Consider the following 12,897-nt stretch of genomic DNA (forward strand, 5'->3'; position numbering starts at 1 on the left):
ATTATTTTTGATATTGTCAGAACTGGCTCCTAAGAACACTATGTTCTTTCTAGGACGATATGCAATGATTCAACTTTCTCTTGATGACATTTCAATGCTCTGCAGGCTGATTTCTGCTCATGTTTTACTCTGGAAATCAGTGGCTATCTGGAAAATGGAAAAACAGACTGTGGTATGTTAAGAAAAGTGAGTGGTAGTAATTTACACATGTGTAGTGAATAGAAAAAAACAGCAGTAGGCCTTAACATTTAGATGATATACTTTGGAAGGTGTTTCTAGACAGTTGATCAACCTGCAGCTAACTGCAGTTTTATGAAAGTGGTTCATATGCATTTATTTTCATTTCGTGATTTTCTTTTAATTTGATTGGATTCCCTGTTTACACCTGAACCAAGATTTGGTGACTAATAGATTTATACCATCGTCCAGAACATAATTATTGCATATTTATTGTGTGTGTGTGTCAAAAACAAGATTACTATTAAAAAGGAGAGCAGTTCTTTGATGCACCAGAGTAAAACGTTTATTGCTGAAAAAGTAGCACTCAACAGTACAGCCCCCTCCCAGCATCAACACAAAGTAATACCAGTAATACTAGTAATACTGATCATCTCACTCTCTGTTTTCTTGTTCTCTTCTTCATGTTCATTGGATCAAATAACATCTAGCATCCTGGGAGAGTTTTTTTTTTTTGCTTACAGCAGTGGCTTAAAAAAACATCACTACAACACTGTTTTCCTGTTTTACATAGTCTCACTGTTCAGCTGATCCATTGGCAGTGACATCTGCAACTCCATTCAATGCTGTGACTTTGTCTCCTGCTCCATTGGCTACGACAGCTTTTGAGACAACAACATCTGCCCAGCTCGCTTTACTCTTAAGAACTGATGGGCTGGCAGGGCTGTCCAAGGCTTCATTTACCGCATCATTAACCTCATCTGACCCTGACTTCATCTCATCATCTGTTGCATCAGACTTCATCTCCCCATTGGCTGCGCTGCTCTCTACTCCATTTGGTCCACTGGTCTCGCTTTCCTCTGCTTCAGCCTTCTTCTCTGTCTCACCATTCACTATCTCGACCTGAGCTGCTCTGTCACTGTGCTCACTGTCACCCCTATCTCCTTCTGTTTTCTCCTCATGCTCAGCTGGCTCCACTACATGACCATTAGCTGAAACTACAGTAGCAATCTCAACCGAGGTCTCTTCCACTGCTGGGCTTCCTCCGTCCTTGACTTCCTTCCCGCATCCTGTTTCTTGATCTGCGCTTTTCTCTTCTCCGTTCATTTGCTTTTCCAGTTCTTTTCTCACTGCTGCCTTCAGTTCCAGGTGTTTCTGCTTGTACTCCTGGAGCCTGTCACTATGAAAATACAACATATTCACGAGTGTCTTTACTAGAAACATGTTCTGTAATACACAGTTTGTCTACTAGTTGTTCAACAGTCGAACCATATTTTGGCTGCACCTCTCAGGTACTTCTAATCCACCATTACAGCCCAGCATCAAGACACTGCTTCAACAAATTTTAGGCATATTACATCATATATTACAGAGGATATTTACCTGTGTCCAAGCTTCCTGATCCCTGTGACCAGAACCATCTGCTCCAGAATGGTTTCAGTTGTGGGGGTTAGACACTAATGACAGGAGGACACGGAGGTTAACTGACACATTCCCTTTTTTCTTTTTAAGGGTGAAAGAGGCTTATAATATGATAATCAGAACGCACCTCCACTGTTTGCTCCGTACTGTCAGCTCCTGCCTGTCTGAGAGAGCGTTCCACCTTCACCGCCTGCTTGGTGATTGTGCACAAAAACTCTGCGCTGCAGCGCGTCTGGGCGTGATCCTCGCCAAACTGAGAAAGAAAATAATCATAAAACGACAATCCACTTTTTTCTCTCTCTCTTTCGATTACACTCACAAAGAAACACTGACCAGGGAGGTAAAATACGTGAGGGCCTCTTTCTCATGGCTCATAGCACTTCGGTAATCCCCCTGGCTGCACATCCACTGGGCCAACAGATGCTGACTGCACACACAATAAAACAGGAGAGCGAAGATGATGGAAAAGTGGAAAAAACATCAAAGACAGAACTGTGCTGACCTTTTTTCTTTTCTTTTTTTTCTTTTTTTTCTTTTTTTTTTTACAAGATGTGAGTCAAAGCTATAAATAGCATCTTACTTGAGAGCAGTACACAGATCTGTGGGGCCAAAGAAGGAAGTGTTGAGTTTGAGTGCGTTCTTTAGAAACAGTCCAGCTTGGTCTCCTGTCAACATCAACCCAAGACAGCTCTGAAAGAAAAGAAGAATGGCATTTTCAGTAAATACTGTTTACTTTGATATTGGGAAAGCCTTTGTTTTTTTGCTTCAGCTGATTCTTAAGCTGTTGTAACCTACATCCAGTGTTGCGATGTAGGGATGGTCTTCTCCATGGACAGTTAGCATTAGCAGGCGAGCTCTGAGGAGACACTTCTGGGCCAGAGTGGTCTCCCCTCCAGCATATACATACACAGCCAAGAGGGCCTAAATAAAACACAGCAATAATATTAATCACACTGCACTGTGGCCACATGGCACAGCATTTACTCTTTAGAAATGTGTAGTTACAGACACTAGTACAGGTCAGATATCTCTCCTCACAGTAACCTGAGGTTTGGTTTCCAGTAGCAGTACCTCCTGCTTGGTCGCATTTCTAACAAACACAATACATGGGTAAAAACGACAAGAAAAACATTACACCATACTCACATATTGCTGGATTGTGTTGGGATGGTCAAAGCCAAGCACCCTCTCACTGATGACCACTGATTTCAGTTGGACACTGCGGGCCTTGAGAATATAGGAAATCATAGCAATAAAAAGAGTTAATGTTTTTTAGTTTTTTCTTAATCGTACAATCACATCAACATGCTAATTTGAATTTAAATTATTAAAGTAGTATTGAAAATAAGCATTCCTTATGCAGAATGGACCCATATAGTGTTGCAATATTTTTTAAACTGATCATTCGTTTTGTATGTAAAATCTAAATTTGCAAAATAAGTGTAGCTGTGGCTGTCAGATAAATGTAGTGGAGTAAAAAGTACAATTTTTATATGTCTAATATGTTGGAGTAGAAGCATAAAGTAGCATAAAATAGAAATTTGCAAGTAAAGTAGAAGTGGCTAAAATGTACTTACATACAATATTTCAGTTACTATGTAAACATGCTGAGTTACTTTGAACTCTTGTAAAATAGCAGTGTTAAACCAACAAAGTTTCTGGGAAGGGTTTGGGGACTGTTGGCTCACCTCAGCTGCTTTCCCCTGCAGGTAGGCCACCTTGGCCAACAGGCTGTGACAATAACTGGCCTCGTGGTGCAGGTCATCACACACCCTACCAAACAGGTAGGCTGCTTCTTTCAGGCGCTCATGAGCCTGATCCAACAGGCCTGTGGTCGAGAAACACGTAATATTGCACAGAAAGTTTAGATTTAGTTTAAACACACACTGGGAAAAGAGATAATACTTAATCTCTTAATTATAATTATACTTAATTAAAATTAATCTGCAGCAGATCTTTTATACAGATTTATTGACACACCTTTCTCAACGGAGTTACATGCAGCACGATATGCTTTGGAAGCATCCACAGTTGACATGTTAATGTGCTTGACAACAGGAAAGATGTTGAGGACATCGTCTGGACCAATGGGAGCTTTGCTTTGGTTGTCGAGGAAGTAGTCTCTCAGCCTCAACTGGTGTAGACGCAGAATTAACAAACAGGAACAAAATAAAACGTGGATACTTTTTCCTTGTGTTATACAGAATCTTTTTTATTTTTTGCAATAGAGCTCAGTGTATAATTAAACATGTTTCAGTTTATTGTTACGGATTAAGAACACACTGAATCCATATTTCAGATTTATGTTACCTGTACTCCAGTCTTTAAACAGAACTCTCTGAGCAAGGAGAGTTTTTGGAGCCCGTAGTGCTCAACCAGGTGGTTTGGGCCAGAGCTGTCACAAAGAAAAATGACCGTTATTTAAAATGAACACTGAATTATTGCATGGCCAATAAACATGAAGTAAGAACAAACAAAGGCTGTGTCCTCACCCGAGGCAGTCAGAAATGTTATATGTTTCAACAGCATCCTGGCAGACCAGGTTCCACAGCTCAGGCCCTGTAAGAGTGCCCCAGGGTGTGCCTTCAGAGGTCCCAGCCCCTCGGCCACGCCGCCTTGACTTCTTTTTACTGTCCTCTCCTGCAGGAGTGGGTGTGAAGTGGGGAACCAATAGGCAGCAGAGGAAGTGACTGACAGCTGCAGAGAGACTAGGCACGTCCACACCCTGCAAAGACAGAGGCTGCTGTTCATTCTTTCTAGAGTGTGTGGAACCACACCTGCTGCCATTTCACCATGCAATGTTCAGGTATGCGAATATAAAAGTGAAAAGTAACCCTCACGGCTATAGGGCAAGTTACCTGGAGGAAACTGTTGAATACTCTCCTTGTTGAACGCATGAAAATTTCACCTATGACCAATCTCTGTTGAAGACAGAAAGATGAATGATAGAAAACACAGTTAGGAGAGCAGTTACGTGATCAAGACTAGTTTATGTTTTACAATTTTTGAGATTAAACACACCATTATATGCCTCAGACGCTCCTTGTGCTCTGACTGGTTGATGGTCTTGATCACATGACCCAGATACCGGAGGTTGATGCCTCTCTGGTGTAGTGCCAGTTTTAGAGAAGCTCCATCCATTGGTGCCTCATTGCTCTGTAAGCAATACTCCACCTGCACAACACACATATGCAGACAGATATATAGTGAGTTTGTTTCATATTCACAGTAGACGTGTCTGTTTAGCATGTAAACAGTGAATATACTTACAAAGGCTGGTATCTGATGTGTGATGATGCAAGCTGCAGCTTCCCTCAGTAACCTCTCCTGCAGCTTTATTGATGCACTTTCACTATCAGGGAATGACACTCCTGCATACATCGAACAAGAAGCCTGTTGTAATGTGTTCTATCAGATAAGACTGTGTGTGTATAAGAGTGGGTATGTTTGTGTAGTTTCTCATGGTACCTGAGGAAAAGACGTTTGGATTTAATCTCATCTCAAAGATGATGTCACTCAAAGAGCCCACCTCTTTGCAAGCAGCTCGGACTGCACTAGTGGCCCGAGAATCACCTGTAAATATAAAAATATTTGTCAAATATTAATGCACAGTTTTTGTGATTGCCATTTGGAGCATTCAGATCTGCTGAAACAATACTTACAAGCTGTTGCACATTCTTCAAAGCCTCCGTTCTCGTCCAGTATCTCCCTGACATGCTGTGTGAACTGGGTATGTCTAAAAGAAACAAAGACATAAAACCCTAACTTTATGAAAAAAAACAATTTAATAGTAGAGTTTTTAGAAATTGTATTTCATGTACTGTAGAACACACTTGTGCTGGATGAAGGCCTGCACCATCTCTGGCCTCAGTCTACAGAGGCTGTGAGGAAAACTCTGTGGAAGCCCAGAGTCTGTGTGATAATTCTCCGGCCAACCTTCTTTTACACAGCCCTTCTTTCCCTCATCTTCTTCACTGCTTTCTTCAGGACAGAAGTTGGCATCAGATGGGAAGCTCCTAAACACATCCAGTATGTAGAACCTCCCATCAGCTCCCAACAGTCCCTTAGTGTCCACTGATGTGAACAGTGGTGTCTTGAAAGTGTTGGTTCCCACAACAACGTGCCTCTGGAGAGAAAGAGCTTTGGCACTGTGAGCTAAGAGCTCCAGTAGCTGTCTGCGTTGGGGGGATTCCTGAGGTCCTGCATTTACCCCATAGAGCAGACCTCTGATAAACACAAAAAAAGACATTTGCTATTATTACACAGTTTGATTTAACAAGGTGACACCAATACAGCAGCTTCATTGTATAATGAGTCCACAGGATGTACCTTGGGGCAGAGGGAGTTTCCTGGTCCTGCTCTGAGCCTTCCAAACCAGGAGCCAGTCCTTGTGCTGACAAGCGCACTCCTTTGTAGTCTACAATGGCTGTAGGGAGAGTGTGCAGCCCCTGTAGCCCCTGTAGGTCACTGTAGGCCTGCACTCCTTTAAGCTCTAGTCTCTGAACTGCCCTGCAAGGAGAAGAAACAGAAACATTTTGACAAACTGTGCCAACACTGCGCCATTACGCCGTAACTGTTTAATATTATTATTTGATAGAGAATGTAGACAGTGTACTTTGTGAATCCCTTAAAGCCATAACTGCAATTAATGGATCTACATCTATAGTATCTTAATGCAGAACCTTTTTGTGTGTTTTTTTCATACCTGCGGCCCCTGTCCCCACCAAACACTGCACTTGATGCACACTGGCTCATAAACAGGCCACCCCACAGAAAAGCTGGGTCCTCAGGGTTTCCATTGACTGGCTCCACAAAGCCATCTATCACAGTCTCCGCCCCCTGGGTCACAGCCTTCACAAATGCACTGTTTACCTAGGAAAAGAGGAGAAGACAAGGTGAGCAAACTAAAAAGGGAAAACAAGTGATAAAGTACTAGGTTAAGATGAGGTCACTACTCTTAAGTATAATAGTACTGTTGTTCCTAATCAACAGATTTATGATGAGATTTGTAACTAATTTGTAGCTTTTTTTGGTTACCTGGAGCAGAGCTCTGTCTCTATGCAGCCTCTCCTCCAGACTTCCTTGTGGAAGATCTCTGGCTGCTTGCAACTCCTCATTCCAGTCTGGAGCCTACACATAACAGATTCGATTACACACATAGTTACACTCAATATTACTGCCAAAAGTAAACAATGTTAACAAACAGCAGCAAACAATTTCTGTCACTCACCCGTGTTGCTGGCTGCTCATCCACTCCCAGCCTGCTGAAGGTGTTTTTGTGAATGCGGGAGACACATGGAGGCCCCAGCCAGCTCTGGGTGTGGTAAGGAGTGGCCATGACCTCAACTGGAGGTAACTGATGCCTAAAAGAAAACAGAGAACAATCCCATCATTATAATTCTTCACCTCACTTACACCATTATTTAATCCATATTTTAATTATTCACATTTGGGTCATGCACTTCACTAATCGCCTCTAAGACCATTCTGGCAAAATAGCACATACGCTTCCTTTATGCATTGGTGATACTATTACCTGTTTTTGAGAGTAGTGAATGTCTGTTTGAAGGCAGGACTAATGTGACAGAGTAGGTCAGTGAAACAGTGGCAAACTGGGGAAGACTGTGCAGGACGAGGATCAAACACTTCCTCTGTAGATCTGAGATGAGGACGAGTAGAAAATAATTTGTAATGAAACATTTAAATATTGTACAGTTCAATTGTTTGCATTTGTCTTTAAACATCAGTCGTTACATAGAAAATAAATAGATTGACAAGGTCATTTTTTTTTACCTATTGAGAAAGAAACCTTTTGGATAAGATGTGATGTCACACCGTCGTCCCTCCATTGTCACCATGGTGATGTACAGGAAGTCTCCCTGCAGCTTCCTGTGTCCCGGAGGTGGGTTCCAACAGCTGAGAGACAAGTCCCTCAGGTAGCTGGGGACCTGGTGAGACAAAATTAAAGACATAAGGATTCAGTGTGTGTGTGTTTTGGTGGACTGGTCAAATGTGCACACAGACTCTGGGTATTTACACACCTCCGGCTGGGAGCTTTGTGGTAGCAAGGCCATCAGCGGTCTCTCTGAGGAACCAGGGAGGAGGTACTCAGGAGGAGCTCCATCCTGGTTGGCCGATTCTGTTTTTGTGTTGCTTAAAGAGCGTTTAAGGTTCTTTCCACTGAGTAAGCCAGAGTCTGCACCAGGAGATTACAGTATGAGTTAATAGTAGTAGTAGTAGTAGTAGTGTGTATTCAGTCATCACAACACAACAAACAGAAAAGTACTTACAGTATAGAATAAGTATATAGATTCTAAATAACAGCATAAAGTAATTAATGTATGATGTTAATGACTGAAAAGGTATGGGCAGAAGCATAATGCTTATGCCTATCCTACATAAAATCCCACATTAAATTAAGCTACCTACCAAAAAATGATTGAATGAGTTAGATTTAAAATTTAAATAGTGTTCTGTCTAAGGGCACAGTATTTGTGCATACCTGCTTTTTGTGTTTGTGTGAGTGTCTCCAGAATGCTTGGTGAGCGTCCTTCTCTCAGTGCATCCTGAGGTCCAAATGCTCTCAGCAGCTCTAGGACATGAGCCAGATGGAGCCTGGCTGAGTGGGCGGTGTAGGGCTCTGGAAAGACACACTCCATCACTATAAAGCTCACGCTGAAGATTATGAAACTGCTGAGGATGTAGTCAAAGTCTGATGATTTTTTTTTTACTATGAACAACTCTTTGTTGATGATCATGATCATCTTAAATTTTAAGTTTTATTGGACTAAAGTGTATATCAATCAACCAGTACTAAATACTTCAGACACAAATCTGTTTGTTTCAGTAAAGAGCGAGAGATGGAATAATTGGTTGACACACAATTATACTGCAACTATAAAACTTATTATGATGTTATGAAAAGGTGAGTCAGCTATGTGATTGTGTGAAAGGGAAAGGGTGATGGGTGTGATCAAAATAAGGAAGGATTCATTCTTTCTAATGCCTTTAGGACCATAATTAACTATACCATAACAATACAAATGATATAAATCAACCACAGTAATATCTGAAGAAAGTGGCATTTAGTTAAAATCACGCAATTAAAAAAAAGTATTATACCATAAATAATCCTTTATGTAGATATGTAAATCGCCATAATAACCTTTAAGAGCCATATGGTTAAAACTGCTAACAACTGTGTCAACAACAGTTTCTCAGTCAAACCAATAGAGCTTTGGAACAATTCAGCTATACATTCAATTTGAAATAAAACAGAATTTAAAAAGAATTATATCAACAACAAAAAAATTGAGAAACCCAAGCAGAGATACTATCCTACCTTCAACCAGGCGGAGGATTGCTCCTGGTTTAAGCCCCTTGAGGCTTTGCAGTTCTGCAAGGGGGTCCAGAGTTGTACCGGCAAGTGCCAGTGATAGGTTGGAGCGTGGACACACCTCATCCTTCGACAGCAAAGTCATTACTGCGTCTTGAACCAGCCAAAATCTATGGACCTACACGTGGTTTAAAACAGCAGTTAATGCCCACATTTAAAAAATGTGTTTTCTATGAGAACAGTCCCTGTAAATTGAAGACAAGCCTATTAAACTCGAAGAATACACAGTATTGTATATTTTAAGAAAAATGTAATCCTGTGCACTCTTCATGTTGTCAAAGATACACATAAAAGACCATATAAGTAAATGTATACGTGTCAACTGTGCATTGCAGGCGTTAATATATCAATATCAAAAGGTATAGATACAACACACAAAAAAAAGGTGGGTAGTTATCAATATGTTATCGGCTATCACTGTGCTATCACTTTCACTTCACTTGTGAAAGCTTTCCCTAACAAAAGAGGAAACAAAAGAGCAAATGTCTGAAATGTCAACACTCTTGTTTTGTACCTGCAGCTCAAATGACTCTACTCCTGCTCCCTGGATCTTCACGGGGAATGACGTGTCCTCATCTTGCTTAATGCCAACGGCATCTTTTCTTCCAGTCAGGCTGATTGGATCTGTTTGTATGAGAAATCAAAGAAACAAAAATGACTGAGGGTAGTCACAGAGCTCTGAAACGGGCTGTTTTCCTGCCTTCCGCTTATTATGTGCTGGGATTTTTTCCAGCTCACAATGACCCTGAAAAGACTTAAGATGTTATAGAAACTGCATGAATGGCTGGATGAATGAATTACAATCATGACCTATTATGTTCAGATTCCCTTCAAATGTTCGTGCTGCTGAATCAAACAAGGACAATAGTGTCCTCTACAATGATCCTGAGCTGGACTGAAGAGTCTGTGAGTGTGAGAGTGCCTCAGAGCAAGAGTGAATTTACACAAAAAAGAAAAATGTCAAAGAAAGGGAGAGTGAGGTGTGTCTCTCTTTTACACATACACGTAAATCAGAGGGAGAGCAAGACGCAGCATGTTCCTTAACTTGCAGTGAGACTAAACCTGTTGAATTGCCTATTGGCCTTCATGTCATCTCAGGGTGAAGGGACAACCACACCCAGTGTTGGCATGTGGATGCTAAAACACAAACTCAAACTAATAGACTTTTAGAAATAGCTTGGCAGTAAAGAATGCTGGCTTGCATGCATGCATGTCAACTTAAGCTTTTACAAATACACAGCAAACCACAAAGGTCACTGTGTCCTCATCTCTGAGGATTTTATTTATTCTACAGTAAAATCCCCAAGTCTTTCTGGGACTACTTTAACACTGTAAAGCACCCAAAAAATAGCTTCTCTGTTTGTGATTGGTTGGAGGAAGGTCCCTCCTCTCTGCAGGCTTTGAGCCATCAGCGTCTTCTCAACTGGAGCTACTGCCTGACTACTACAGAAAACAGCATTGTTTTAACTCTGACAATTTTAAGTTGGCGCTGATTTCTAAGGTTGGACTATAAACTACACAAAGTTTTTTTTTTTTTTTTGGGGGGGGGGGGGGGGGGGGGGGGGGGGTGGAAAAACCTCAGGGCAATCTTGTTTAGAGACAAGCCAGTACATACTCTACCTTAATTCAAACGTTCTGTCTTGTGGATTGGGAGTGGCAAAGGTTAAAACAAGTAAAATGGCCCACTTCAGGGTTTGGGAAAAGGTTAAGTAATTATGAAGTAATATGGAGTATAGTAGTATGGAAAACATTGGTACAATTTGCTGAATTGTGGGTGAACAGCAGAGATTGAAATAAAATGTAATCTTTTGTTACTTTTATAGGATTATAAATGGATTTCAGGTTGATGTATATGTGTGAACAACTGTATTATAAAAGTTAAAAGCAGATTGTCCAAGTGGTCAGAAAGTTGGTGAAAGCAGAGAGTAACATCAGCCATGTTCAGAGCAGCAGAGCATTGCTAAATCTCCCACCCTCCTCACATTCTCCAGCGAGGGAGACATACAAGGAAGAAGAGTAAAGTGCAAAACAGAGACAGTGAGAGAGAAAGGAAAAGGAAAACATGGACATTGCAGAGATTTCTCACCATTCTTGGCCTGATTTTTTCCTCCTCCTTTCCTCACTTTGTCCTTCATAGCTGCGTTGAAGTTTTTCTTGAGCTGTCCTCTTGTGTGGTTACTTTTCTGTGCTGGAAGCTGCCTCCCCCTCGTAGTCTTGTTTCAAACTGCTGGAGGAATGCACAGGAGAGGGACAGTGAGTAGAAATGTGCAGCTGGATTGTTTGCGAGCCCAGCAGAGTGAAAGTAAATGGCTGTCTCTTCAGGATTGTGACTCCTGCCCCTCTCTGCTTGGCAAACTCAGCTTATCTGTTCTCCCTGAGTAAAAAAGCCACACCCTCTTATTGCTCCACACAGGCTTATTACTCTCTCGCACACTTTGTTGGAATGGGTGTGTCTATCTGCTCACTCTTCCTTCCCCTGGCATGTTTCACTCCTCCCTCCCTCCTGAAACCCTGGGAGGGATGTAGGAATTAAGCACACAGTGTGTCTGGTAGTGGTTTGTCCCCAGGCAGCCGAGCCGACCATGTTGTTTTTGACATCAAGTATTTCATGTTACACATGTTGCAGTTAATTTAGTGTATCTGGGTATAAATATATTAACGGAAAATAGGAACATGATCAAGTCGTATATTTTTTTTAAAAAGTACACCGTAATCCATGTCCCTAATGGGTGCATCCTCTATGTAACACTCTTGACTCATGATTGTGAATTTAGCTGAAAATACAACTGTGAAAGAATTAAAGGACAGATTCACAGTTTTTTAATCTATGTCAAAACAACAGTCAGGTGCCAAATTAACACTGATATAGTTTTGTTCTTGCTATAATCATTGCTTCTGTTCATCGTGGCCATTTGAAGATCTCTTGAAAATACACAATGTTAGTGATGGTGACAGGGGAGTGGCAAAGATTAAAACAGATCAAGAGAGAAAATGGGAAAGGGAGAACTAATTATAAGGTAAACAAAGCGGTTGGAAATATGGAAAACATTGGTACAGTAGCAGGTTTTGAATTGTGGATGAACAGCAAAAGAGCCTGTGCAGACACTGAAATAAAACCTACTCTTTGTTCCTCCTACAGGATCATATCTGAGTCTTTACAATTTTATGGATTTCAGGTTGACTTTATTATGTGTCTGTGTGAACAACTGTAAAGGTAAAAGCTAAAAGTGCAGAGGAGATTCTCCATACATCCACTGCTGCTAAACAAGGGAATACTGTCCGAGGAAGAACAAAGACAGAGTTTGATGCTAAAAAGAATATAAATGCATTTGAAGAGGATCTTTTAATAGCCAGTATGAACAGGAGTAATGGTTATAGCAAGGAAAATCTCCTTTAGTGTTCATACAGGCACCTGACTGTTGTCTTAAAACAGGCTGTGAACCTGACCTTTATTAACCTCCCACAAATGGATGTGTTCCCATGTCTCATAATGTGGTTGCTTATTCATTCCTGAGAAGCTTACACCTACTACAAATACCGGAACATATCTGTCTTAACAATAATTAAGATATATAGCAAAATGTCATGCAATAAAGTGCAGCCCTTTCTCTGGAACTGTGCGTGGCATTTCTATCTCACATCTAGAGTATGTTCAGACCTGGTTTCAGTTACCTCTCAGCCGACAGACAGGAAAGTCCAGCATGTCTGTGCTTCAAAGTAGACACTGAACTGCAAACATTCAAGTGTCAAAACAAGGATAAAATCGATATATGACGATTTTATCCTTGTTTTACCACTTGAACCGACACAAAGTATGTATATGATTGGGCTTATAATTAAATAGCAGTAAAAGCGCAGAAAATAAGTAAATGTGTCATGTTTACCCTCCATTACACTGTTGG

General features: G+C 41.1%; 1 protein-coding gene across 1 annotated transcript; it reads right to left on the reverse strand.

Moving 5' to 3' along the window:
- Window positions 1–515: 515 nt before the first annotated feature.
- On the reverse strand, window positions 516–11,327 carry si:ch211-166a6.5 (clustered mitochondria protein homolog). The gene is made up of 28 exons (XM_062418307.1): window positions 11,082–11,327; window positions 9,510–9,619; window positions 8,942–9,113; window positions 8,102–8,239; window positions 7,641–7,795; window positions 7,393–7,547; window positions 7,136–7,258; window positions 6,830–6,962; window positions 6,637–6,729; window positions 6,305–6,471; window positions 5,929–6,108; window positions 5,433–5,825; window positions 5,262–5,335; window positions 5,068–5,172; window positions 4,870–4,970; window positions 4,621–4,773; window positions 4,458–4,520; window positions 4,092–4,324; window positions 3,910–3,994; window positions 3,580–3,733; window positions 3,288–3,427; window positions 2,746–2,826; window positions 2,395–2,520; window positions 2,180–2,289; window positions 1,933–2,026; window positions 1,727–1,852; window positions 1,561–1,634; window positions 516–1,357 (listed from the first exon to the last, which is right to left on the reverse strand). Exons 1-28 carry the CDS (start codon window positions 11,128–11,130, stop codon window positions 754–756), a joined length of 4,191 nt encoding a protein of 1,396 aa, XP_062274291.1. The 5' UTR covers window positions 11,131–11,327; the 3' UTR covers window positions 516–753.
- Window positions 11,328–12,897: the final 1,570 nt, after the last annotated feature.

The sequence above is a fragment of the Scomber scombrus genome, chromosome 4 (genome assembly GCF_963691925.1).
Source record: "Scomber scombrus chromosome 4, fScoSco1.1, whole genome shotgun sequence".
Taxonomy (NCBI): Eukaryota; Metazoa; Chordata; class Actinopteri; order Scombriformes; family Scombridae; genus Scomber; species Scomber scombrus.